This window comes from Pezoporus occidentalis, unplaced genomic scaffold, assembly GCF_034315485.1.
Source record: "Pezoporus occidentalis ecotype Australia unplaced genomic scaffold, CSIRO_AGI_Poc_V1 ctg60, whole genome shotgun sequence".
Taxonomy (NCBI): Eukaryota; Metazoa; Chordata; class Aves; order Psittaciformes; family Psittacidae; genus Pezoporus; species Pezoporus occidentalis.
The window spans coordinates 3,430,779-3,454,543 of NW_026915944.1; the positions used below are offsets into that span (position 1 = coordinate 3,430,779).

At 37.1% G+C, this 23,765-nt stretch overlaps 1 protein-coding gene across 7 annotated transcripts in view; it reads right to left on the reverse strand.

Annotated features, from left to right (window-relative positions):
- The window catches only part of KATNIP (katanin interacting protein), a 60,328-nt gene that overhangs the window by 26,566 nt on the left and 9,997 nt on the right, over positions 1–23,765 (reverse strand). For 4 of the 7 annotated variants that reach the window (XR_009968664.1, XM_062639451.1, XM_062639450.1 and 1 more), the window contains 9 exons: positions 22,250–22,511; positions 20,976–21,128; positions 18,753–18,916; positions 16,647–16,759; positions 16,094–16,196; positions 15,457–15,663; positions 11,315–11,455; positions 5,756–6,647; positions 496–1,230 (listed from right to left, as the gene is read on the reverse strand). Coding sequence is in view for 6 of the 7 variants with exons in the window: in XM_062639451.1 (XP_062495435.1) it covers positions 496–1,230; positions 5,756–6,647; positions 11,315–11,455; positions 15,457–15,663; positions 16,094–16,196; positions 16,647–16,759; positions 18,753–18,916; positions 20,976–21,128; positions 22,250–22,511 (2,770 nt within the window). In the remaining variant the exon portion in view is untranslated. Of the gene's footprint in view, positions 1–495; positions 1,231–5,755; positions 6,648–11,314; positions 11,456–15,456; positions 15,664–16,093; positions 16,197–16,646; positions 16,760–18,752; positions 18,951–20,975; positions 21,129–22,249; positions 22,512–23,765 lie in introns of those variants that run through there. The other 3 variants (XM_062639449.1, XM_062639448.1, XM_062639452.1) reach the window with 3 other exon arrangements.

Consider the following 23,765-nt stretch of genomic DNA (forward strand, 5'->3'; position numbering starts at 1 on the left):
ATAAAATACAGAAGAATATATAGAGTGATAAAACTATTTTTGGTCCTTCTTACATTTAATTTGTTATAGTGTTTAAAGACAATAGACAGTAAATTGATACTGACCACTGATGTAATTAGTATGTTCATTCTCAAATTCATACTGCACAGCAGAAAAACCTGGAGAACTTGGTCGAATTTCAAATACATATAAAAGAAAATTGGAAGAAAAGCTTCTTCATCACCTTTTCCAAAAGACAGGTCTATCTGATGTGACTGAAATATGGCCTTGTTACTATGCCATCATTAAGAATAGAGATTAGCTCTATAGGCTGCTAAAATTCATAGTTTCATTGAAGAATGCATTACTGGGCTTTGCATTACATTTTGAAATTAAAAGGACTAAACACTATACATAGTGCCTGCTTGCTTTGAAGTGTAAAGTGATAACAAGCTAAATGTATTTGTCTGTATTGTACTACTGTTTCCACAAAGAAAATAAGAAATGATAGCATACCTCCAGATAAGGCTCCTGAAGCTTTTGCAATTTCTCCTTTAAAGATGCATTGTTCATCTAACATCATTATAATGTCTTTCACACCTCTGAAAGAATGTATGCGGGATTTATTATAATTCCAAATCCTAATCATAGCTACTTGACAGGAATCCACAAAGTCAATAAAGATGAAGTGAGGTTTTCCAGGGGTAAATGGTGCTAGCCAGAGATGCATATCATCCTGTGTCCGATTTACGCCATCAATTAGGTTGGTTATTATTCTGGGATCGTTGCCATAAGCTGGTAAAATATTTATATCAGGTGGTTCAGCCGTTATTTTTGATATCTGAACAGGCTCTCCTTTAGAACTGAAAACTTCAATTCCATTAAGACCAACATAATGTCTGTCTCCCCATGTTGTCTGAATGTCTATCACTAAGTGCTGTCCATAAGGTAAAACAGGAATTTTAAAATCATTTCCATCATGTGCCTCCATAGAATTTTCTCCTTCTTGTTTTTTTGGTAGTGTTTGTAGTCCCTCTTTTCTCATTTGCTGATATTCTCCAGGCCAGTTGATTTTCTGTTGATGGAGAAACTCATCAAAGATGTCCCCTTGAAAATCCATGTTGGAAATTCGGCCACGATGGGAATAATTAAACTTTACCAAGGAGTTCCAGGACTCCTGCAGAGTGTGTTCTTTTTCATTTTGCCACTTTGCTCTAGAGGTTTCTATGTCCTTCATAGAAAAGTCATCACCTGAAAACAACATTACATAGGCATTTCATGTAAAAACAAGACTGGAAGCAAATACTATAACACGGACTTGCCAGAATTATGCTGCTGCTCTTCATGTTCCTTTACCGTAAAATGCTCTTTAGAGTAGCACTTTTGTATTGCCTCCCTATTAGAAAGGCTACATGTACCAGTTTCCCTTCCCCATTTAGACAAGCACTTTTAACTATTGAAGAGCAGAGCATATGCCAAGGTACAAAATGCAACTCAGTTTGAGACTGCAAATTCTTGACTCAACACTTACAGAACTTGGGATTTTGCCCAGTGATACTTATTGTCTGTCTGTCACAATAGCTTAAATCATCTGTCTGCATTTCTGCAGAAGATCTTTCATACAGTTGGAAATGGCTGAACTGGTTAAGTTTCTAAAGCTTTACAGAGAAAAGACAGTGCTTCCTGTCAAAGTCAACCTTGTGTATATAAAGAAAAGTGGTGAGAAAAGAAGTTCAGCATACAAGGAGGATGGGGTGAGTGTTGTGTTCTATGTAGGTAATGTCCAAATATTTTTCTCACTTTTCAGCAAGCATGAGAGGCAGAAGGGGGCTAATGACGAAGTATCTAATGGGAACACAGTGGAGACGACCAATTAGAGGGGCACAGTGGGAAAAAAGCATGTCCTCCTTGTGACTGCACTGGAGAGCTGCTTAATTTCCATCTCAAAACAATTAAGAGCAGATAATAACGAAGATTTTCAATAAAGCTGTCACTTATGTATTTTCTTCAAATAAATGAAGAAAAGCAAGTACAGTACTAAACAATTACAGGCCCATGGGCTAGATTTTACTTCTGTACAATGTCCTTGAGTGGATACTAACACAAATGGTTATCAAGAGTAAGTGCCAATTGCTGCAAAATTATCTTTTCCCAGAAGACTGCTCAAGACTAACTTTTAACTTTGTTTTCCGAACACTGGGAAAGAGGCAATGTTCCTAATCTATCCATGGCCAATAATAATTTACACTGGGGCAAGAAAGATAAAAATAAGAACTTTAAAGCAGATGGGAAACCACCTGAAAGAAGGTTGTCTTTAAAAATGAAAGCCTGGAGACCAACTTGCCCATTCCTCCTTACCCCACAAGGGAAATACAGAGTGGAAGCATCAGCCATTTATAAGTCAATTTCTTGTTCAAACCATTTTCTATATGGATACTCTTTGGGTGGATGATCCAAAACAGTACTTCCTGTTTGGAAGTACTGGAGAAGACAATTTACCTAAAGAAGATACTGCATATATATGTACCACTTTTAAAATGTCAAAGTTTGAAAATTTCAGGATGAGCATGTAGAGAAGAGTATTTGACATTTATTAGCCTGCCTTGTTTTGGAGGTTTTTTCCCTTTTTTAAAAGCCCCCTCTTTTTTAAATGTTAAGTACTTCAAGCAGCACAGAGATTGCAACTCAGAAACACTTCTACAGCAGTTTAAATAGGAGTGATTTTCAATGGGAGGTTAACAGGTTTGTTAGCTACATTAAGGAGTGACAACAGAAGTGAAGCTCTGAAAGGAAAGCATAGAATAGCCCAAAAGCAAAGGTCAGTGGGTGAAGGCTTACAGGGTTGGGCATACTTTTTAGAATATAAGATTTATTCTTTTTACTGGAGCCACGTGAACAACAAACTCTTCCTGCAGATAACAAGTGTCCCACTTGCAGATGTTACAGACATATTCCCAGCCTTCTGCATGCCTGAGAGGATTGTATGATGGATGCTATCCTGAAGCCCAAGAAATAATGACACCTCAAACCCTGTGGGTTTAGGGGGGGATTCTTAAATCACCAAGTCCCTTATCCTGCTTCTGACGGCAACACACCCCACACAATCTCTCTCAAAACTTTACTAAACTACATTTTGGGGCAACTCTTGCTTGAAAAAAAACATCTTTCTTCTCTCTCTGTTGTGTTAATCTCATTTTTACTCCCAGCAGTTATAAATAGCAATGATATTTCCCTGCTTCAATCACAGGCTTCATTTCCCAAATCATTCTAAAAGCTCTCTTCTATATCTGTTCCACTTTGTAATCAGCTTTCCTGAAAATGGATGATCAGAACTGCAGTTTTCCAACTGACGTCTCATGAGTGCCTGTGTTGAGATATTAACATTTCCCTCACAGAAAAGCCTCTGCTGATACATGCTTGGAGTGCACTGTTATAATCACGTCTGCGTCACACTAGTGTTTCATAGTCAATCTGTTATCAGCTACTCAACCAAGATCCTTCTCTCCCGAGGTCATTTGCAATTGATGATTATTCAGCTTACAACTTAATTTTTCGTTATTAGTCCCCAGATGACCCTCCAAGCAGGACTACCGAATTGTATTCCATTGCTATTACTCCCATCTTCAAGTTCATCTTTCTGTGCAGTTCTTCAATCTTCTTAACTCATAATACCCCAAATTATATGTTATTTGCAAATTTTATCAGCATATTTCCATCATTTCCTTTACACATTAAACAGTTATCAAAGAAAAACTGTATGTTTTCATAGCAACATTAACTCGAGCCAAGTATGCATGGACGTGCTATTTCTAATTCCTGTTGTTCTCATTATTCTTCATTCAGTGACCAAAGGCATGCTGTGACATTGTAAATGAGCTTGCGCGCCTCCCCTTTGACACATTCCACTGTTGGGAAACTGCAGCTCCCCTAGTCCCGCTCCAATTAAAATTCACCACTCCTAGGGAAACACTTAAAACTGCTTTCCTGTTGTTAATGCTCACTCAGCTCCACTTTGAAGATGGCTTTATCCTGTGCAGTATAGTACAGAGAGAACAAAAGCTGCTAGATGGCATGCAGTTTTCCCAGGAACAAACACATATTGGGAGTTTAAAGCACCAGATGACAAAACCTGCTCTGAGCAAAATGAGAGGACATTGTAATTAGAATCATGATAACCCTCATCTTATAGTTTACATTAAAACTCCTAAATTGTTACAATTTTTACAGCTGAACAGAGATTACTACAGCAGGATTTATGTACAGTTTCCATAATGCTAAGAAGTTTTTAATCTAACAAAGATGCTATAAAATGTGTGAAACAGCAAACGGGTGAGTGGTAGGTGAAGGGAAAATGGCAGTTATTCCAACTACTTCTGTACTTTTCTTCTTTGAGGTATAATTTCAGATATACTTACAAAATTGCCGTTTTCTCCAAGGGGCAGAGAAAGAAAAGTTCAGACATTCTAAGTTTAGAAAGAATAATTTTTGTTGCCTTTGTGTGAAAAATTCATGTAGTACCTGCTGTTGAATTTCAACTGGCATTCCTCCATTTAGGCACATTTCCTGTCCTTTATCACCATAACTTTAATGTAAACACCCAGATACAGTATACAGCAAGCTATACTTTCATGTAAATTGTTCTGATGTTAAATCACTCCCAAAATCACTCCCAAAAATCTCAATTTGTACATTTGTAATCTCTTTTTCCAATTCTTTGTGCCTTGTTGTGCTTGGCCTGCCACACTCTCTTCATTTGAGACAAGTCATTGAATGCTGAAGAATTACAGAATGCCAAAGAGGGGTATGAAGGCTCCAAAAAAGAAGTCAGAGTGACCCGTGGCTTGAAACTGAAAAGGCAGGATTAAAAATACATCCTGAGCAATGGAAATCAAAAAACTTGCTTAAAAGCAAGCCCAAGTAGAACTTGTGGATAAGAAATTCCATTCTTGTACTATTTAAGCACAAAAATATTACCCCATGCCCAGAAAATTTCTTAGCCATAGAACGTTGAAGGCTGGGAGAGAGTAGGAACTTCAAAACTTGACCAGTTCTCATACTCTTCCCTGTGGACACGCCGACAGCTACTGCTAGAGGCAGAACACGACTACACAAATCTGGATCCTCCACCTCCAACAGCATCCAGGGGAACTAAAAAAGGTTTGGAGAAGGATGACAAGGATAATCAAAAGCACAGAGAAGGTAACAGCTAAATTTACTAGAAAACTCTTCATAAATAAGCACAGATGTCTGAGGGAGTTTTGAAGAGGTATATCAAGTGGTGAAGGGAAAATAAGACCAATTCTCCATTCACTCTGAATAAATATATTTAGCATACATTCTTACTGAGAAAGACACAAACCTACTGCACAAATAAACTCTGTAAATTTGTAAATGTAAAATGGAGTGTGACCTCACTACCTTGAGGTAACACTCTATCTTTTTGCAGATCTTCATCTCTGATATTAGCAAGCATTTGCTGTCTGCAGAACTGTCAAATTTTAGAATATAATTTACTTTAATCTCCTCCAAATAAATTTAAAAACACTAAATCAGAATGTAAAATTTTCAGAAGACCATTTCACAGGAGGTGTAGGACAAGGAGAGAGACTCTGAGCATTGTCATAGTAGGAATGAGAAAAACTGAATACTGCAAACAGCAAAACTATACCTCCTCCAGGAATCTTAAGAGGTCTCTTCTCACCTAAATGATTCTGTGCTTCTGTAAAATGCAAAACATGCCAGGAGTTGCACTAAGGTTGTTATTGTGAGCTCTTACCTTTGAGAGCAGAACCACCTTCTCCAAGACTTACAGTGTTTAATCCCCCCTTTTTTACACATCTGACACTTCTCCTTCCACTTGTAGGGTACTGTAAGCTGCAGGAATTTTTGTTAGGAAGTTGCTCCAAAATGTCCAAGCCCACATCACCATCCTTCCTGGCTAGCATTTGCGATCTCTCATCTCCATTTCCATTTCCACTACTGGATCTTCCCAGTTCATTTCTCTGATAATTAACATCCTCATTAGCCAGCTTTGAAAAGTTTTTCATGATTCCATCTGACTGTGTTTGAAATCTCAAGCCTGAACAATGTTCTGTGGCAAGCCAGGGAGGCTTCTGCTTACTGGAAGTGACTTGATTATTCCCTGTTACTTGGGAAGATGACTGTAACCAAGAAGGAATTGTACCTGCAGAATCAGGCAATTTTCTTCCTGTTAGCTTTTCCATTTCCTCACTCAAAGTAAGTTCATCATCAGATTGAACACGCTCCGTAACTGCTTGCCCTGTTGCATTCTCTTTGGCATCTTTTACACAAACTTGAGATGGTGACACTTTCAGATTATCCTCACACAAACTTTTCTTTGTAAAGCTGACCGATTTCATCCTATGGTCAAGAAGATTTTCTTCTGGCAAAGATCTCCAGTTTAGTGAAGCACTGTCTGACTGTAAGCATTTAAAATGTAGTTCTGCTTCCTTCTCTGTGACTGCAGGTACATTTACTTCTTTCATTTCATTTGTAGGATATGCAGAGATATCTTGCTTGTGATCTTTAAGGTCAATTGTAGTGCTATGGTCAGTGAGGAGATCTCCAGAGGCTCTCTCTAATTCACCATCAAATACAAGGTTCTCATCAACATATAACTTCACCTTTCTTGCTCCAACATCAAGGTCCTACAAGAAGTATGAAGATATCAATCTGTTCAAGCATTATCACTGTTCTGAAACTGACATTTGAACACTTAATCAATAAACAGATGAAAACAATTAAATCCTGGATCAGTAACATGCTTTTGATTACTTTTAATCAAAAGCTCCAACAACTGAAAAATACTGTGGAATACTTAAAGTTTTATTTAAAAGGACTAAAAACCCCTCTGGACACTACTGTGAACCATTTTGGCTGAGAAGGCTTAACTATTTAGAAAAGCTTGAGTGAAGAAGTGTAACTATATTTATCAGGATATAAATTTCAGAGGCACATTTTGCTTCAGCACCTTTAAGATTCACCACTTTCACAACATGTTCCACAGCAAACAACCATCCAGATCAAAGCCACTAGACTTAAAAAGAGTTACAGAAATACAGGATTGGAAAGAACATTAAAAAAAAAAAAAAATAAAATCATCTGGTCCATCTTTTTCCCCTGAAGAAAATAAAATAACCTATACCATTGTGAAGAAATCTGGTTTTAAACGGTTTTCAAATAACCTGCCTTGATAGCTTATTCCAACACTTAACTAGCCTTTCAAATAGAAAGCCTTTACCTCAGACACAACTCTGCCACTCACAACTTTATCTCCATGTTCTACTTTTCTATAGCACCCACTAAGACCTGATTTTTTCATTCCATTGCAGTAGGAATAGTTCTTTCTATCTTCTTTAGCATTTCCATCTAACCTGGTCTCCCTCCTGATAAAAATACTGGTATCTTCGCAGAAAATATAGCAGATGAGACAAAATTCACCACCTTTCTGCCCTCTAAAGTTCAGTAATGTGCCCATCATGTGGAATCTTTAAAAACTCTCTGTTCCTTCCTTATCTTCATGGAAACTGAGAAGCTTTTTGTGAAAGTAAGAAGTTTCAGTTTCATCCCACTTGCTCATCTCTTGGATGTCAGTTTTTGAATACTGACTTAAATTTTCCTCTTTGTTCCTGTATGCACTCTTGATAGCTTAAAAGTCTTTATAGATTCCATTCTACTGCTTTCCAAATAATAACATGTATGAGGCGAAAAATATAATATGGACCTACATGGGGAGAAAAACAGAAGATGCAAGCATAATAAAAAAGCCCCAGTTGAAAGAGGGCAGTAGGTGTAGGGATGCAAGACACATTCCTGATACATTCCTGATAGAAAAAGATAACCTTCATTAACTTCTCAGAGAACAGCTGTAAACCCAGTTTAATTGGCCATTATGTCATGACTGCCTGTGTTACTGCTAGAGTATCATAAAGTGCTATATGTTGGTACTAATGCATTTGGACATAAAACATAATCTTTTTTTCCCCTTGAATAGGAACACTACTAGATTAATCTAATTTGGAATCAAAACACTTTAATAATTATATATATTAAAAAATACATGCATGGCTTTGCCTGAAATGATGACAGGGAAGAGAAATACTATCAAGATGATCCAGTAATGTTATTTTCTTCATCTTTCTATGTTCTCCTTAAATGCTAGAGATATTGGATATTCACAGTTGAATTTAGGATAACTGCAACGTATCTACGTAATATCGTACCCTCTACTGCTGTTTCTCCACTGAGAAATACTCAAACCTTAGTTCTGTATTTTTATCTGAGAACATATATAAACTGTATGGAACCAGAGAAATGTACACATCTGTACTTTGTAAAGTATTTGTCAATTTCATCTTTTTAAATTAAGATCAGCAACCTCTTAAGAACAAAATGTTTTGAAATTAATCCCACTCCACCCACCAGTACTGAGAAAACATTGCAAAATGAGATGGTGTCCCTGAAAGAGGGACAGTCAAGCACAGAAATGGGCGAGGCACTTCAAAATTACTATTCCAGTTAATGGGAAATGACTTCTCCTTCCCTAATGTTTTGGGATGTCTGGGATAGGTACTGTAGGAAGCAAAAGAGGTGTCTGAGACAATAGAGACAGATGGAACTGGGGCAGGCATTAGTAACAGATGATAGTTCAGAACAATCTATTAATAAAGGAACCAGTAAAAGAAATAATGAAAATCTTTTGCAACAAAATTCAAAGGAGACTGAAGCTCAAGGAGGAAGAATACTAACAGATCTCAACAGATACAAGACTAGAACTGCTCTTTTTCATTCCTTCCCACCTCTCTTCTGAGCTTCCAGTAGCTTAGTGATCAGATGCAGTAGGAAACATTTACAGAATGTTTAGTTTTCCTAGTACCACTGATTAATTCTCCTTGAGCATGAAGAGGCTGGAAAAATCCTTTCCTCAATGAGTAATTCCATCAAGAAGCCATCCTGTAAACAAATACTCAATACTTTGTCCAATGCAAGTTTTTTTGCCTCCTGGAAGAGAAATTGGAATGGCACAATGTCTCAGAGCAAGCAAATAGGTACTATCAAGGCCAGAGAGAAAAAACTGAAAGATTTGGTGAAAACTGTTCTACAGTTTCTCTGGATGTTCCTTCCCAGCTTGTACCTTCAGCCGTCACAGACTGCCTGCTGGGACAGTGCTTTTCAATGAAGCAACAAGGATGGCATTTCTGGCTATTTCAGTGACATTTGTGCACGAAGGACAAAGCTTAAAACCAGAGGCACTTTTCTGCAAATTACATCGGGACAGAGGACTTCAAGTTGCTCCTGTCTGACTTCTCATGGAAGTGTGAAAAAAAAAAAAGGAGCAATGGAAAAGAAGTCAAGAACTAGAAAAGTTCTCCTACAAACCTAACTTGGCTGGAACAAAGCACCTGTATCCTTACAGACAATGCATCCCAGGGGTAGTCCAGCACTGAAAAAAATCTCCAGCTCCAGAGAACGGACATGAACATACATACAGGAGGGACAAGCATGCAGGCAATCACTTGAATAAAAAAATGATCCCATTGGAGAGCAACTAAGACCTTCATGCATTTAAGTATAGATTCCATTCAGAGATCTCTGAAGACATGCAATAGACATCATCTTGGATCTTACGAAAAGTTTCAATAGCATCAAGTAAGAATGCAGTTTCAACACCGTAGCAAGCATTTACAAAATGTCTGAATATTTCAGACAAGCTTGAAAAGAACTGGCTGCCCTTACCTACATTTGATCTCCTCTTGCAGACTAAAAATTTCCTCCTTATTCTCAGACCTTATCTGAAGTAAATAAAGGCAAGATGAAGCATTCTCTGAGACTTTCCTTATAACTCAGTGAATCAAGGAACCTATGACAATGACTTAATCTATTACAGCTTCCTTCAGACATATTTTCTATTTCCAGACTCAAGTTCTAAACCTCAAACATACAAAAGTACTGACCTGAATTAACTTTTTGCTTATTTTTTGAAGAAGTACTTTGGTGCCTCTCGCTTACATGGTTTTTGAGGGAAAGGAGGAGATTACAAAAATCCACACAGAAATCTGGCTCTGTATTTACATTAGCAGAAGAAAATTTCTGCCTAATTATATTTTTGTCTGATATTTCTCAGACAAAACTTCCTCATGACATACTATAAAAATAGGCAGAACTATGTATTATTCTTTCATTTTAGGGATAATGAGACATTTCTTTAGTCAGTGTAAATTGCTGCACTGCCACCAAAATCCATGGGATTATACCCCTAATGGATTGTACAGCTTGCTTTATAGCAGTTTATTTAAAAAACAGTGCCTTTAAATATAGAAACACATTTACATGTATTTCCTGCATTGTATTCAATAGGTTTGGTAACAAATCATACTATTACCTCCAAAGCCAGTCGTCCCTTTCACACTCTCTAATAATGGCAGAACATTCTGTAGCCCACATTTTAATAGAGAAAGTTATTAAAATTCCAGGAAACAAATATATATCATGTAATAGTAAACTTGTTTAAGCTGCCCCTTCCATGACCATTTTCATATGTATAAATTACCATATGCGCTTATATAAGAACAGGGATGAGAGCAAAACCAGAGCAATAAAGCTTCTTATTTATAATCCAGGACAGCAAATCCTCTTTGATCCAGTACCTGGGATTTTTTCTTAACATTGCAGCGTACACACAAGAATAATTTTCACAGTGACATTCAAACACACAAACAAGAGACCATCTGCCATGAGATGTCTCTATTGCAACAGTAGATTACCTGTTTCATTATGAACACACAGGTAGCATGTTTTTTAGTTGTCCCTGGCAACGGCAGGAGAGTTGGAACTAGATGATCTTTAAGGTCCCTTCCAACCCAAACCATTCTGATTCTAACTAAAGTGACAAAATTGAAATCAAGCAATAGTCAGCCTATTTATACTTACATACATCAGAAAATACATATTTATGGACGTTAAACCACAACACATTGTTATAAAACAAATGAAAGTCCTGAATATGAAGATGCACTTGCCTTAATAAAGAATTAAGTGACAGAACATGGAAGCCTTTTATTAGGTCTTTAGAGATCTTTAATAGCTTTGAAAGCAAATGCTCGTTGTGCCTATGAAAATGTTAACACTTACACTGCTACCACTTACAGTCAAGACAAAAGCAAATTTGACAGTAGATATGGACACCTCCTAGCTCTCTATTTTACTAGAGAAAATAGTATCCACATTTTTTTCATTCATTTGGAAAGAAGATCAAACCGATTTCCCTAGACAAGGCACAGCGTACATACAGAGGAGCTGAGAAGAGGCTACTTACACTGGGAGTTGCTGTGGTGTAATTCCAGATCTTGATCTTGGATATACCAAAGTCATGTGACCGGGTTAGATTGCGGATCACAAAGTAAAGTTGGACGGGTGGATGGAAAGGGCACATCCAAAGGAAGCTTTCCTTCGTTATCTAAAGGCACGTACAAACAGACTGTCACTAATACTCTTCCTCCTAAAGCAGGATGTTTTAATTAACTCACCACCCCACAGAAAAATATATACAGATTAGAAGAGTAACCATTGAATAAAATCTACTACATTAAAAGCAAAATCTTAACCTCATTTCCAAACAGTAAATCCGACTCTCCTGACTGTAAGACAGCTCACAACAACCTGACAATTAGATAAAGGTCAGCTGCTTGCTGTCCCAGTAAGACATCTGCGCACTCACAGATGACAGGCCGTCTGCCATGCTTTGTAACTGCAGGGTCAGAGCAGTTTATTTTAATCAAATTAATCAGCTTTGCAGGCAACAGAGGGGATCACTGAGCACAATTCACACTGTATAATCATTTTACAATTTCTTAAAGTGCTTACACTTCTGTTTTGCCCTCTAAAGAGTGGAATCTTACAGAATTTTATTTTGATGCCTCTATTTTAATCACGCTTTGCAGACAACTAATTTCATTCACAGATCTATGCCTTAGAGCTTTATATAGGACTCTACACTTGAAATTTTCTATGCTATCACAGAAACTCGCAATATGAACTTACAAATAACTGACAAACACCACATTTTAAAGTGCCAAAGAATGCCTAATTGTGGACATTGTTCAGAAATGCTATCCTCCACATATTCAGAAATTGGAGAAAAGGATACATGGCATCTCAGAAAGAAACAAGTAAAGAGTTTCAGAAACAAAATGTTGAGTATTAGTATACTTGATGTCAAATGTTACCCCAAAACAGAGATGAATGAGGGCAAAAAGTAAATACATATGCAGATGACATTCAGTGATTTGAGATTAGCAGATAAATTAGCTCCCTTTGTATTTTCAAGGCTTCACAGTACATATGGTCACAAAGTAATTATTTTTCTGTATCTTTTCACTTTGAAGTGAACTTTCAGTCTTTCCTGAAGGCAGCAACTACAAAACTTTTCTACTGAGTACTTCAATATGTGCCTAATGATGGTAAGGGCAGAGCTCTGCCAGTCTGTTCAAAGATATTATGAATAGATCCACTTCTCAGAGTGGTGATCTTTGTGTTCCAAGTCTGATGGTTCACAAAGTCTCTGCCGCAAAGGCCTCTCTAAGGCCTGTTGCTGTTTTGAATGTCAGTTTTAGGCATAAACAGCCGTAAGATTGCCAGATAGGTTTAATCCTTTCTATATAAAACCAGAAATGAGCCTTTAAACATCAAAGAAATGAAGGATAGTCCTTAAACCAGTGTGAACCCAATTACAGGAACAACTTCAAAGCTAGATCGTGTCACTGAAGTCATAAAATGAACAAGAATGATTAAAAAGCCATTTCCCACCAGCAGATAACATCTGATGAGGGATCCATCTCCAGACTTCTCAAGTCAGGACCTGATGCATGAGAAATAATAGGTTCTGGTAGGTACTGTGATAGTGCCAGATTCAGCAGCAAAATAGACCCTGGAGAGACCTGTCCATGCTTCTCACTAATTTATCCATAAAGTTGCACATGATCTTCCAAACAATAGAATGCGTATCAGAGCCAGGCCAAGTACATTGAGTGAGAGGCAGCTGTAGAGATCATTTTGTTTATCAGATAGTGGGAGTAACTGCCTAGGACTGAGGATACATAAACTCACAGGTGTTACAGTCCCTGTCAGCCTGACAGGGATCTGACACCAAAAACTGAAGAATGATGAATCCATGCTCAAACTCAAGACCATGGAGGACTCTCACCTTTTATCACTAAGAGTGATGGTGAAGTCTTTGCCTTCACATGATGTACCTGAGTCTGAAGTTACCGTCTCTGCAGCTAACACTGAAAACTCTAGACCAAAAGTTCTTGGAACCCTCAGGGTGAACCCAGGATGTCAGGAGTAGGAATTACATTTTGAACAGAATCAAGGGAAAAAAAATCAGTGGTCTTAGATTTTGTGTGAGAATGGCCCAAGACACTGCTTGTGTGGGCACCGAAGGTATACAGGATGGAAGGAAAAGGAAGGCTCAAGCACTGTGAAGAGAAATGATGTAGGTCTGAGGGTTCACCATTGTAAGAAATGTATTGTTAGATATTTCTAGAATTACAGTTATCTGTCCTTGTTATGCTAAGGGTTACAAGAGCTGTACATGAAAATAAGACTCAAAAAGGCTTACAGAAAACAATTACAGTGAAATACCTAATCTATGTCTTATTAAGCATTATTTCCTTCATTGAGAGCACCTGGTGGCCTGCCCAGTACTTTTTCCTGTTACAGCATATCACAAAGTACAGGGGAGAAACCAATTTAAGTGTTCTTCTTAAAAGTCTGCAAAGGTAATAACTAAACTAATAAATAAATAGAATTCCTGACCTTTAATAAGAGTATGTCTATTCTCAGAGATAAACATACACCTAAATGATCAAAAATTGAAGTGTTTCAGCAGTGGTAAAATGAGTTTTCTACAAAATAAGTTTTTATATTAAATTTTCATTCTGTTGAAAATATTAGTTGCTTGGAGATTCATTAATTTGTTGGTTTTTCTAATGCACCCAAAAGCTTTCATATATGATCTGAAATGTACACAAACTGGAAATCCTGCTTTGACTGCTGAAGTCATCTGCAGTTCAATTACCACATAACCACATTCTAAGACCATATTCCCTCTCCAGATTGCATCTTCTCTGATGCATTACCTTTCCAGCATCAAAAGAGAGTACAGTGTCAGAAATCAAAGGAATATATAAATCATTGAAATATAAAACCTTATTGCTTAAGAATAATGGTACATATGAATATACGAGATTTGCTAGAATAACAGGTTTATAATGACTTAATGAATCTATTACTACATAATTTACAATTATCTAAAGTCTGAGAGTTACTACTATGACTACTGAGTGTCATCTACCAGGGAGCACCGCCTATAAAGAACAATGTGTATTTGTGACCATGATTTTTCAGGAGACAGCAAGAAAGATGTTTGAAGTAAAAATATTTGTCTGGAAATGATACTAAGTTTCAACTAAATTTCAAAAGAGTGCATTTTTGCCCTCTTTCCATTCCCATTCACCCTGAAAGCAGGAAAGTATCACTAGCATGAAATGAGTTAGAATTTATATTTTTTAATAGTCTAAGTCATTTAGTATCCTTATCTGCTAAAATCATACTAATCCTAACTGTCAAGGTCCATGGAGACAAAGGACATGCAGTGAATGTGCAGCACAAATGAAATAACGGCAGTATTAAGCGCTATGGACATTTGCTGATCTCCTCAGTAATACCAGAATTTCATAGCAATTACTGTCTTTTGCCCATTGTCTTTAGCATGTAAGCTGCTCATGTCCGCTCATCTTATAATCTCACAGAAGAGCCATGAAATACTTTTACTATGTTATGTACTTTTCTTAATCTCTTGTTCAAAACTACTCAATTCTTATTCTTCAATGATTCTTTCCTTAGGTAAAAGGATAACAAGGAGACAGGAAAAAATAAACAAGTTTCCTTCTTGTCTTTACTTATATTAAACATCTGGAAGAAGTTAGCAGTGAAGTTTCTATACCTTCAGATCACAAGTTTAAACTTAAGTTTATCAGCAGACATAACATCAAAATGTGAAATTCCACATCCTTAAATGTTTGTGATCTTGTTCTACACATATTATGATTACATTACAGTGCTTTAAAAACTGAATGTGTTCTTTTATCCAAGATAATACCAGAGTTGATATATAAGGAGACAGAGTTAAAGCTGCCTCCTTCAGTTGCTCAGTTAAGCAAGTCAAGCAATTTAACCAAATTCTGTTCTACACCAAAATTATACCTGAATGCGAATATCTTGGTCAGGAAAGCAGGATTTGTTAATAATGAGCAATATTTGTGGGTTTTTTTTTAATTATCAGACAGTTGTTATGCAAATCAGGTTCAAAAAGCAATCATGTTTCTAAAAAAACTTTGTGATATTAAGGAAATATTATCATGAGAAATTTTCACATCCAGGACAAAGCTGTCTTACATTTAAGTTCTTATTGACCAAGCAGCACAAATCCCCTGGGTTGTCAGCATTCCGAATGTCCACATCGTGAGGAGACACAAATATCTTTTCGTTGTATAAATCAAAGAATTCCACCTTGCTCAGGCCTACATTTACAGGATTTCCCCAGTTAGAAAGAAGTTCCATAGTCACATAAATAGCATCTTGTACTTCCATACTGGTTGCCATCTGGGACAAAATGAAATATGGTATAAACATAAGTGACAAAACAATAAAATAAAGACTGTTAAGACTACAATACTGATGAATCAGAAAAAAAAAAGCTTCCAAACTCAAGGCCATCTGGATGATATTCAATCCAGGTTCCACTAGTTTTGCCCCACATCAATTAATAAATCTATGGCAGGTTAAGAGAAAAGAACTATCACCCTCTTAGGAAGCCCAAGGAGAAACCAGCTCTCTGTTCTTTGCCTGATTCTTTTGTCATTTTGATGAACAAAGGAACAGTGATAAATTCTCTTCTCTTACACTGCCATACGTTTATTAATTGACATGGGGCAGAAGTGGCAGAATACAGATCATTCAATCGCTTGATTGAATCATTCAAATGTTTCAGTAATACCAGGAAGCATCAGTTACGGTACGCATATATACAAACCTTCTCTCTCAACATGGATTTGTCATCAGACAGGAATACGTCATTGTCACAGGCAGAATTATGCTCAGGCTCTTGAAGGACTTCTGGACGTTTCTTCTGTTGTCTAAAACATACATATTCTGTGTTACTTTCTCATAATTCTTGTGTTTTTAAGAAACAGTTTAGTTGGTTCAAAGGTGAAGAGATGACAAGACAAACCCACACACCCCAGGGAATAATCCCACATACCCCTACACTGAATGACAACTATTGTGGCATCCCACCCTAGATAATTTGATTAAAAGACTGGGCTCCAGTTCTCAGCTGGTTCTGAGGCAGTCTGACAAAGTAATACATAGGTAGTATAAAAACAAACAGACAAAGATGCTGGCAGTTCCCTAATCCATAGAGACTGGCCCAAGGCTGGAACTTTCTCCCTAATTTGATACCACTTGCATGATGTCTCAAGTATCTAAAGATTATCAGGTGTAGTGGTACTACACTACACCTGGTGGTATACCGAAAACTACCTCTTCAAAACAGGAAGCTAGCCTTAGAAGAAATATATATATACCTGGTTCCAGAAGAACAAATTCTCTCAACAGCTTCTTTGATGTCAGTCCTTGTCTGGCTTTTTTCTGCAGGTTCACTCGTTGTAGAAACAACAGATGAAACAGAAAACTTCTTCTAAGTAAGAAAAAGATGAACATGTTTCATCCACACTGTTATCTACATATCAATGAGTATAAATCTGAATCTCTGGAATAAATAAGAGTTTGGGCCCAGCTATGGTTTCAGCTAACCTTAGCTAATTTGCAACTATATTTCGTTAAAGCACATTTAACAGACTTGGTCTTGATTTGCAATGAAAGACTCGAGTTTGGAGCTTGATCTTTGTTTGGAAGAAAAGTAACATAAAAGCATTCTCTGATGACTATTCAATATATATACATTGAATAGTATATATGTGTCTCTGCCTGAACTCTTTCCTTCTCCAAAATAGGATCATAAAGACTTTCAAACCTCCAAAAGCTCAGTTTTATTAGAATAATAAGAATAAAATTTTGACTTAATTTTTAAATATAGAACTATCAGTGACTATCTAAGAGGAAACAGAGGAAAAGTTCTGCTCTGGGCTCTTTCTCTGCCCATACCCAAGTCTGTACCCTCCTTCCTTTGTTATTTTTCCTAAAAAGTTGCTAGTAGCTTCTGTCAGAGACAGAATACACAGCACAGTGAACAACTAGTCAGAGAGGAACAGCAATCCTTCTGCTCTTAGGTCACTTCCATTTCTATGATGTTTGAAGAGTAAGGGAACTCTAAAATGCTCAGAAGTTCATTAGTTTTTTAGTATTAAAAATTCTACATTGTTATACATTTAAATACCCAAGGCCAAGTTCCACAATTGGGTAAGCAAAATTAAATTACTTTTGGAAGATCATTTAGGTCAGCTTTAAGACTGAGAACTCACAGTTTGTTTTTGAAACTCAATCTCAAGTGTCAGGGTAAAATTACAACTATTTTAAGTGTTATTTCATTATTTCTCATTTAAGCACAACAGTATTAAAATTAGCAGGAAGATGCATTATGTGAGAATATTCAATAAAATTTGTTCTCTTGATCACAAACTATAATACCTCAAAAACAAGAGAAATAAGATTGTAAAGTTGACCTAGATGGCGAAATCAGATGTACTTACCTATAGTAAAAGAACATTTTCACCTTTGCTCCTAACCAAAACTCCCCAGAAACATAATGCTGGCTCAGCAATGACAGCGGATACATATTCATCATTCAGGGAGCATCATCTTAGGCTAAAGTAGTCACCTGTCTTGGAAACTCTCAGAATTCAAACGAAGAATTCCACGAGTGCCTAGGCATATCTCTTTTCCTTCCTATTAAAATCAGCCTTCTAAACACCAAACTGGAAAGAGACTTTGAATCCATGAACACTGTCCTTAACAGACAGTTCTGTAAATCTTGGTTTATGCTCAAATTTATGTACTTTCTTTTACTGTTAGAACTGAATTATTGGTTACGCTCAAAGTTTAGCTAGGATTTTCAATACAAGCCTCCTTATTCTTTAAATTAACAAGGAATAATGGTCTTACCTGAATAAGAAGGGGATGGATTTTTGTTGATTTCCTTGTTTATAAGACAAGTTTTTAATTATTTTTAAATGTGGTTGTTGGAGATAAGAGATATACATGCACTGGTGCAGAAAACCCATACTATCCCCTTCTCACTAGGAGCCAACAGTGTACATGACAGCTCTGCTCCAAAAGCAGAGTATGTATTAACAGGGAACAGTGCCCATATTAATGAGTCCAGTAGAAAGACAGGATTTATTGCTATGGAAATCACATATTATCTTGTTTCAGAAGCTTCCAGAATGAAAATGGCCCAACCAGGCATGCATGCAGCTGTGCATTTCACTGTACAAACATATCATGTGACTGGTCTATCTGCTGCTCAGTGATCTCTGAAATCAAGATAGAACTGTGAGATACTAACCTGAGGAAGCAGATTAAAGAAAACCACCCTATGGAAGAATAATACAAATTCAATTACACTGAAGAGGCATCACCATTCATTCATACACAATGTTAATTGTAAGAGATTGTAATTTATGGGGGGTTTGCTACTTGATCAAACAGCCCTCCTCTATATTTTGCCATACCTTCTGAGGGCTTGTGGAAAACATCTGCCCTTGCAGATCCCTCTGCAAGACTTCATTTTCAATTTGCATTGCTTTAATCACAGCTGAAACCGAGAGAGCAGGATCCTTCTCACACACACTCTTTCGAGTTGCAGAAAGTGGGATTTCTGGTCGACTTAAGGGTCCTGCCACCAAAAGAAGGAAAGAATATTCATTTGTCTGGAAACACAAGTATGGATCATTAAAACAGAATACATGTGAAACATCCAGTTCAGTTACTGACACAGGGCTTTGCTAGCAGTCTTTAAGCATCCCAAGCAAGGCTGAATTGCTCCAATTTGTTTTTATATTAAGATTCCAGGTCAGAGATACTTTAGACAACAGCTGGAACAGTATCTTAAGAGCAGGCAAACTGGCAAATGAAAAACATAATTTTTACGCTTTAAGAATGTTTTGAACTTGCTCTGTTCTGGTATTTAATGGAAATGCCTTGTAACAGTCCATTGAAAAAAAGTATATGTAATTTCAGCACATCAGAATTTTTCAATGTAACTGGGGTGTTCAGCTATTTTGGAGGAATCCAGAGAGTCTTCTAGCAAAACAAGGGGAGTCAGGAGTTGCTACTTGCAAGGCAAAACAAATGACCTTATTACTTAAGTAGCCATCAAAATGCCCATACACATCCCAATCTTCCAAGCAATCGTGGAGAAATAGAAACGTCACAGCCTATAAACAGATTTAAAAGAAAGGAAATAAAATTTAACAATAGAGGATCCAAGACTGGACTAAGAGTAGCACAGTGGTTATATTCAAGGACTTCAAAAGTCAAGGGAAGAAAAGGGACAGAATCTACACAGACATTTAGATCAAGTGAAAATATTGAAGAACAGGCTGACAAGCAAGCATGCTTATAATGCTGCAGTGAGATTTACTAAGCAGGAAAGTAAAATGGCAGTAGATGCTAGTAACATGAAGACTACCTTGGAAAGACAGGAATTAAAACTGAATAGAGACTTGCATGCATTCACAATCTTTAAGCCATATGTCATCCACACTCATAAAAACTCTTACCAAGTATTAGTCATCTCTGAAAATACAAGGACAAAATACAGTCCTTTTTATTTTTCTATACCAATCCCCCGAAATGAAATTAATTTAAGGATTTAAAGTGCTGCTTGGACAGAAATGTTTCTAACAAGCACTATTAGAATGAGAAAATGCTATGCACATCTTTGGAAAGTGGTCAAAGCAAGCATCTGCTCAGACAGATGGTGGGCGAGGGTCTCAAACCACAAAGATTTATCCTGAAGCCAAAAAGAATTAGCTGCTTTTCCTCAATTTCGTTTTCTGCCAATTAAGAAACTAATATTTTGACTTTTCAAAGCCATTAGTTTTACTGCTTTCTTGGGACACATCTGTACTACGATTCTTTGAAAAGAACTATCTTAACCACAGAGTATGGTAAGTCTGAAAACTTTATCTCAGACTTTTCAAAAATCAAGTTCATCAGAATTGTTCAATTAAGGACTGTGCTGAAATAAGAACTGCAGCCATGATTTCAGGCCCTAGATTTGTGACTTTTTGAGTTTGATTTTTTTTTTTAGCTGAAGTAAAGACCACACCTTAGCAGCAGATTTCTAAAATAAGCAGTAGTGCCTTCAAAATGGTGTTTGCCAGTCCAGGAGAAACATTTTCCAGTACGGTACTAGATACCAGCTCACCTACCCAGCACTGGAGACTGACCTGCAGTGTTCAAGGTGCAATTCAAGTACAGTCGCAAGTAGCAACAGAGCTAATTTTGCTGTGCCATGTAAAACTAGGCCTTTACTGCTATAAATACATTGTGTTAGAATCTTCCAAAGCATCGACTCCTGATTTCGAGAAGCCACATTTCTGTTAAGACCACAGGGAACAGATCTCCATAAGGGAAGTGGGAAACCCAGAGCGAGCACAAAGACTGAAAGGGAGAGGAAAAATTCTTATGCTGTGGAAGAAGAAAGAGAAGGAAGGTAGCAAACATGCAACAGAAGACAAAAGCATATAGGCTGTGGTCTTTCTCACAATTTTACTTGAGATAAAACACTCCAGGTGGTAAAAACAACAACAAAAAAACACATTAAAAAAAGATTACAACAGCTAAGAAAAATCACATAACAACAGATGTGTGCTCAAATTACATCTGAGCCAGAGGGCAAAAATGCACAAAACCTCTTCTGATTGACATTATATATTCTTATTTCTTACTAGAACAGTTTTTCTCATGTCTTTTTCCCTGGTGGAAGAAATCAGCAGAGAATGGCCGCATTATTTTATTTTTCACCACAACTGGTCTGACAGGAATGTACATTTCAGCATCATCTTTTCTTTTTGCTGAGAGAACTCGTCCTGGCTTCACTTCTGCAATAAGGAACAGAAAAATCAACTTCAGAGATATTTAGGAGCAGTCAGCCAGGGATCTTAACTGCTTACTGGATCTTAACTGCTAACATGTTGCCTATTTAGCGATATTCGCTTAGTTAAAACTGATAACCTCCATCCTGCCTCTCTTTCATTGATACTGTTCCATTGATATAGAAGTACATAGGCAAGGCTCGAACAGACTTAGTGAAACAAAATAAACTATATTGTTATAAGTTACAAATATCTCTCATCTATACCAGGTATTTACCTGCATTAGTGTTAAGAAAAGCAAAAGTAAAAAAGAAGTCTTAAATAAAGACTAAAATGTTGTCTTATTTAGAAGTTTCAAGGCAGGGGAGGGTTGCCTGGTGTAGTTCATCTGCAACACAGCTTTGAAATCTCTCTGTGGAAAAAAAAAATAATCTCTCCCAAAGATGTTCTTCTCACTGCTGCTGCTCCATCCCTCGCTCCTATCCCTTCTTCTGCCTCCTCTCCACATTCATACTCCACTCACCTCTGTGATATTGAGAGAAACACTCCTTTTCTCAATGTGTTTAAAGATTGCTCCTCTTAAGTTAAGCAATTAACTGTGGATAAGGAAAAAAATACAGCAGCCCAAACCCCAAGCCAAAATGCATGAATGCACCCGAAATGGGGGGGGGGGGGGGGGTGGAAGTTTGAGAAATACTGAATGCAGGTCAAGGTCTGGTTTCTGCCTGAACATTCTACCTTTAACAAGGTGGGGTGGGGGGTTTAAACAATTTTTGAGACCTAGGGACTGGTTTGGAGTTTCCACATTGAGATCTCCAAAGGAGAAAACCTGACAAAAGGAAGCGGCTGATAGCCAGATTAATTTGCTTTCTCAAATCACTACATCTCTCATGAGCGATGAACAGCACATGCTATCAGAGTATGAAGTGGGCTATATTTTTTTCTTTGCAAAAAAAACCTTATTCTAGTAGTAAGAGGATGCAAGTCTCCCAAATCAGGAGATTAAAACAGGTTCATGAGAGTATCAAGTAGCCATTGATGACTAATCAGCAGCAATTCCCTTAAAAGTAACACTCTCAAAGAATTATTATTATAGTACTGTGGTAGTGTATAATACACAGACTTACTACTTTGATCCTGGCTAAACTCCAACACAGTAACGGTGCCAGAATCAAGGCCAGAACATCCCCCAGTATCCCAATGTTCAGAAGCTTCTTTCTGCAGTGATTTACTGCTGTGTAGCTGAAGACCTCCAAAGCTTGTAACTGTTTCCTCAGTGGAAGACAGTTCTGAAAACACATCTTCTTCAATAGAGTCATATTCATCACTAAGAGAGTCTTCTTCCATGCTTTTCTCTTCTACACTGAGTTGCAAGCTTCTTCTTGATTCCTGGTACAATTCAAACAGATTTGTCAGTAAAACTCAAACATGTATTGTAAAATAAACAAATGTGGAAGCCCTTCCTCCCTTCGGAGAAAGCAAATCTTCTCATGAACTCAAAGCCATGATGCAGCTAAATATATTCACATTCCTCTGCCATGTCCTCACTCCTCTGATGAGGACTTGTAAAGAAAATTCATCCTACAACAAACACCTTTATTCCTTCTCATCAGAACGTTTGCAGGAAAATTCTGCAGGTCAAGGAATTTTCATGTGCAAAACCAATTCTGGAGAGTAAGTTACAAACAGGAAATAAGTATTGGAGAGGGCAGAGGCATCCACTTTTCCACTATCACACAGTTAGACTACCATCTCTTGTAGATTGCTATTTGAAGACTAGCTGCAACCTAGATATTCCAAATGCCTTCACAAGACTGCAAAGCTAATGTAATAGCACCTTCTTTATAAGCAAATGTATAGATGATAATAATCCTGTCTTGTACATATTTGTACTCCAAAAGAAGAGTAGAAAAGAACTGTGGTCTAATGGACTAAGCTTACAGTTTGCATAGATTTTTTTAAGTGGAAACACTAACAGGATTTTCAGAAAAAAAGAATCTATTTTGAAATTTACTGTGGAAAAAACTGTCCTGCATCTCTCAGCATATGCCACAAACAGCATTGATGGTGATGGAGAGCCTTGTGCTTTTATGAATGCAAAAGGAAAAGAGCTTGCATGTCTTCAATACTTTTTTCCCTACTTTGTTGGCATTAAAGTTTTGAGATGAGTATAGGTAAGCAAACTGTATGAGTAAGATGAAAACCTGAAGCTATATTAGGTACAAATGAACTGTGACGGTGCATGTGCAGTTTGCAATGAAAGCTTCAAGATACTCTTCTGCTACAGATTACCCTTGTTAGGAAATCCATGTTGACAGAAACATATTACAAAGAGCAGGCAAACTTAAATTCAAAAGAGGGCCTATAAACAACCTGAGGCTTGATACTGAGCATGTCCTTATGATAGTCAAGACTAATATTTCTAGCTTTTTGAGAGGGAATTGTACAGGCTTTCCTTTAGTTTGAAACCTCATAATGTGCATTGTAACAAGATATTCAAGAAATCAATTATAGCTTCAGGAAAACCCAAATATTTCCATTTGGGATACAAAGAAAAGTGGGGGATTGGTTTAAAATTTTTAGCTTACTACACACCAATAAATGATTAGAAACATCCATCACTGTAAACAACTTACTGGCTTG